Below are 4,661 nucleotides of genomic sequence, written 5' to 3'. Positions count from 1 at the left end.
CACAAATTTTGGCTTATTTTCTTTCTTCATTGTATTGCTTCTATTTATAACAACGTGAGAATTTACATTGTATTACTTCTATTTATAACAACGTGAGAATTTACACAATTGATTACAAAATATTCTATATTTGATTTTCTACTGTATTATAGGAATGAGACCTATATACAATTAAGGATGACCAAATTTTTCCTTATATTCTAATATATACTATGAATGAAAAATATATGTGATTAATTAAATTATTCCTTATTAACAAAAAGAAGGGAAATTTGGAGGAGGAAGGATTTCAGTGTGTGAAATGGGTATATGAAGACTTGTAAGCTTGGAAGGGAAAAATTGATTGTGTAAAGTTTCTGGAAGAGTCAATGAAGGATTTGGAGTGAAGAACCGCTCTTTAATAACGTGTTAGACATACGAAAGGTCTCATAGGAAGAGGATAAGAAGCCTGATAATTAGATATAATGAATATAATAGAAGCGCTGTGAGTCAAAATGGAAGTCAATCATAAGGCATTAAATCACTTCCTGAAATGCAATAGACCATTAGTTTGGTGGCAGGCAGATGATCAGACAAGGAAGATTTGAAACAAAAGAGTGGTTTTGCATAATCCTGGACCCATGTGACTTTTCCTTAAGCATCTCTCCCCTTTATGCCTCATGCTTGGGAGGTTGTGTGCATCTCAGAAAATTGCAATGGTTGGAATTTGAGTCTTGGTGATGGCCGAATTGGGAGTCTGTTCGAGTGACGTGGTTAGGTCACGCAGGTGAATTTTTCTTAAGCATCTCGCCCCTCTAGACCTCATGCGTGAGGGGTTGTGTACATCCTGCGAAATTGTAATTGTCGGAATTGGAGTCTTTGCGATGGTTGAGTTGGGAGTTTGGTCGAGTGACGTAGACGAATTACTCGAATGGTTTCTCTCTTAAGCATATTGTCCCTCTGGGTCTCATGTTTGGGGGATTGTGTCCATCCCCGAAAAGTAAGGTGAGTCGGGTTATGGTTACGACCAAATCAAGCACAAGTCATTTTCAAGGTTTGGCACGACGAAGGCCGTCTTGGGCAAGATATTCGTGGGCAAGCATTTATGAGCAATCATCAATGTGTTCAAACATATCTCTCTCGCATGATAATTACTGAATAAATGATTATGAATGTCCATTAAACTTATTAATGACATTTAAGGTCCTTGTCTTGGTTCCGATAGTGGAGAGTGAGTATAAAATAGGGACACAACAAGCCGGAAATGACATACTCAACTCGAATATAAAAACTAATTTATTGTAATTTCTTCTTACATATGCATAAGAGAAATTATTCATTAGTGTTATTGCGTGAACAAATTGTTTTTTTTAATGCTATAAACTATTTTTTTTCATTCTTAAATATAAAAAAAAAAACAAGTGTATTTGATTTAAACATTAATGAAATTACAGTTATTGGGATAACAAGGTTTAAAAATTCTTATGGAGTCTTCACAATCCTCCAAAGCAAATTTATCAAAATAAAATTAAAAAAAAAAATCAAAGAGACCCTATGAGAAACCTTTTTAAGAAAAAGGATCTAATGCCCTCTTTTATGTCCCTAGGGGTAGTAGGCAAATAGAAACCATTGATGATCATGCCTTTAGGAGTGTGTCGATAAACCAATATTTGTTTTGGCTTTGTGACATGTTGGACAAAGTAACAATACCCATGAATCAATCCTAAGAATAATTTCTAGTACTAGGATAGCAAATTCATTTGGATAAGAAAATGTTTTTTTCTATGATCCATAATCCGTGCATGTGAAAGTGTTGGAAGAGTCTTTTAAAAGAAAGATTTGGAAGATCTAGCGCACAAATTCTTGCATGCAAAAGCAATGAACTGATATTGATCCTACTCTTGCTACTTTATAGTATGCCTAGACATGTATAAACAGAAGTAGCAGTGAAACTGTTATTCATTTTAAACATTTTCTGTATAAATAGTACTAAACATTGTTACAATTGGAAACAATTTTTGTGCAAGAAGAATAATAATTGGAAAATCAATATAAACTTAACCAAAAAATGAACAACTTATGATAACAACTTAAATTCTTTTTATGGCTATTTCAGTAAATATTGTGTTCATACATCACTTAGTCTTCCACGCCTTCTTCAGAAACCTTCTTATCCTTGTACACATACCACTTTGCACAAGCCAAATATATCAACAAATTTATAGCACTCAAGATAGCCAAAAGCCAGTAATAGTTATAAAGCCTCCCTTGGTTGAGATTATTTGCAATCCATGGCTTATTTGGACTTGTTATTTTATTCACTGTAGATACTAATAACGAGCTGAAGAAAAATCCTAGTGATCTCGAGCTTAAGAATAGTCCCATGCTCATAGTTTTCATTCCGTCTGGACATTCTCGAAGAAAGAAGTCGAGTAGTCCCATATACATGAAGGCTTCCCCGGAGCCTACGATGCAAAATTGTGGCACCAACCAGAAAACACTTAGCATGTTATTTCCTGTTCGATCGTTAACCAAACCATGGGATTGCACGAATGTTAAACGCTTTTTTTCAATGAGAGCGGCCGCAACCATAGATAAGATTGAAAGAACTAAACCAACCCCGGTGTGTTGTAAAGGAGTAAGCCCTTGTGGATTCTTAAGCACTCTTTTTGCAACTGGACTAATGAAATGGTCGTAAAAAGGAATGGTTAGGAGAATGGTTCCGATTAAGAAAGAGGTCATTGATGCAGCTGGGATTTGAAATGATTTTCCAATGCGACGATCCATGGTTGTCGCCTGTGATACGGATAGTGTCATCATTTGAACTTGAACCGTCCAAAACACGACGGTTGAGGCCCATATAGGAAGCATTCTTAGCACCAATTTCACTTCCTCAACATCTGTTAAGGTAGAAAGATACCACTTATTTATCTTCATGATTCCACCAACACTTTCAAAGTCCTTGATTGCAGCTTTATCCAAGAATCTGCATGGAAAAATATTTACATAACTTTACGGTTTACATGTATAACTACTTACATTTCAAACTTATAGTATTATGAAACTTAAAAATGTTACCGAAACTGCTTGCTGTGTGGTAATCTCTGCTTGATCCTAGGGGGTTCATGTAAGATATTATCATCTTCCGTAAAGAGCTCTGCAGAATCAGAAGGCAACAGCAAGTTCCTCTTCCTCCAAGCAGCCGCAAACACCACCGCAATCTGAGTCAACGGACTACCTACCGGTTTCTTGTACCGATACTTTCTGGTGCCACACAAAAACACAACAAGTGCTAGCACAATAGCACAGACACATATACCATAACCCCAATCTCTACCTTGATGATCCTGTATATACACAAGAACTGTCACTGCCATCAAAGACCCTATGTTTGCAAAGAAGTAGAACCAATTGAGAAACTTCATCATTTGCTTCTTCTCTTGTTTATCAGTAGCATCAAATTGATCTGAACCAAAGCCAGGAACACTGGATTTCAAACCTCCAGTGCCTAATGCTGTGACATAAAGAGCCGCAAACAGAACCATTAATTGTTTGGTGTTTGCTTGTACACAAGGTGTATGTTCCATACATTTTGGAGGACTTAAGCTTGGAATTATAGTTGATATCGTCAAGAGAGCAACACCCTATATTAAATTATCATCATAACATGTAAAGACACAAACATGCACACATAATAAGACAAAGTTAAAAAGTGTAGACAATAAACCTTAGCTAACATCGAACAAGTATTAAGAATTAAAAGGTGGAGAACTAGTGGCAATAAATAGGAATATTTTAAGGTTGTGGTTTCTTACAGATGCTTGAACGGCTGCAAAGACAGCGATGTTAAGATATCTGTGAAAGAAGAAACATAGATGTGTGAAACTGATATAGTAATAACTGTTTAACAAAATTATAATTTGAATGAAACGAACCTTCCAACGTAAGTGTCGCCAAGAAAGCCACCGAACAAACAAAGCATAAATGAGGTTCCAACAAAATTTGTAACAATGTTGGCAGAATCAGCATTTCCCAAATGCATTGTACCTGTTAAATATGTTACTAAATTCACAGTGATGCCAAGTGTTGCCAACCTCTCCGCAATTTCTCCTCCTGAACAAAAAACACCATTATAGTAAGATTGAAAGAACAAAAAAAGGGTACGTGGTAGAAGAGAGAGTGATATATGAGACCTAATATCATTGAAGCTGAAGTCCAGCCACCGGTTTTTGATCTCTCTGCTGGGAAACCGTTATAGTCAAATGCATGTGAGACAGTTTTTTCTTGTGTTGTGGGTAGAGTATCCATTGTAGAGCGAGAGACAGAGACGTGAAATGTTCCAAATAAGAGATGTTTAAGATGAAAGGTTCAAGGTTTGTGTCTTTATATACAACTTGGCCCACAAATATACAGGGTTTATTATTGTTGTTTCGAGTTTGTCACCAACAATTGTTTTTTTATTTATAATCTTTTTCAAAAGTCAACAACTTGTCGTGGTTTGGGTTTGTTTTGAGGGTTGGCTCCTGATCTTTATCTATCTGATTCAGTTATTGGACCTCTCTTAGACCTTAGATTGTCGGGGTTTTTATGTTTATACTCATGATCTGCCCCTTATCATGAAATACTCTATCTTCCGTCCAAGGACCTCCCCTATGTTTACTACATTGGCATACCGTTTTAGG

General features: G+C 36.2%; 1 protein-coding gene across 1 annotated transcript; it reads right to left on the bottom strand.

The window, feature by feature from the left end:
• Nucleotides 1-1,996: 1,996 nt before the first annotated feature.
• LOC127120638 (protein NRT1/ PTR FAMILY 6.3) lies at nucleotides 1,997-4,316 on the bottom strand. The gene is made up of 5 exons (XM_051051145.1): nucleotides 4,173-4,316; nucleotides 3,915-4,092; nucleotides 3,795-3,834; nucleotides 3,058-3,623; nucleotides 1,997-2,965 (listed from the first exon to the last, which is right to left on the bottom strand). Exons 1-5 carry the CDS (start codon nucleotides 4,285-4,287, stop codon nucleotides 2,119-2,121), a joined length of 1,746 nt encoding a protein of 581 aa, XP_050907102.1. The 5' UTR covers nucleotides 4,288-4,316; the 3' UTR covers nucleotides 1,997-2,118.
• Nucleotides 4,317-4,661: the final 345 nt, after the last annotated feature.

Source organism: Lathyrus oleraceus, chromosome 2 (genome assembly GCF_024323335.1).
Source record: "Lathyrus oleraceus cultivar Zhongwan6 chromosome 2, CAAS_Psat_ZW6_1.0, whole genome shotgun sequence".
Classification (NCBI taxonomy): domain Eukaryota; kingdom Viridiplantae; phylum Streptophyta; class Magnoliopsida; order Fabales; family Fabaceae; genus Lathyrus; species Lathyrus oleraceus.
Note: the sequence above shows the minus strand (reverse complement) of the source record. Positions and strands in the feature narration are given on the sequence as shown.

Coding starts and splice junctions, on each gene's coding strand:
- LOC127120638 (XM_051051145.1), bottom strand. CDS start 4,287: ATGGATACTCTACCCACAACACAAGAAAAAACTGTCTCACATGCATTT. Junction 3,835..3,914: donor GGCGACACTTACGTTGGAAG/GTTCGTTTCATT, acceptor CTTCTTTCACAG/ATATCTTAACATCGCTGTCT. Junction 3,624..3,794: donor TTGCAGCCGTTCAAGCATCT/GTAAGAAACCAC, acceptor AATTTAATATAG/GGTGTTGCTCTCTTGACGAT.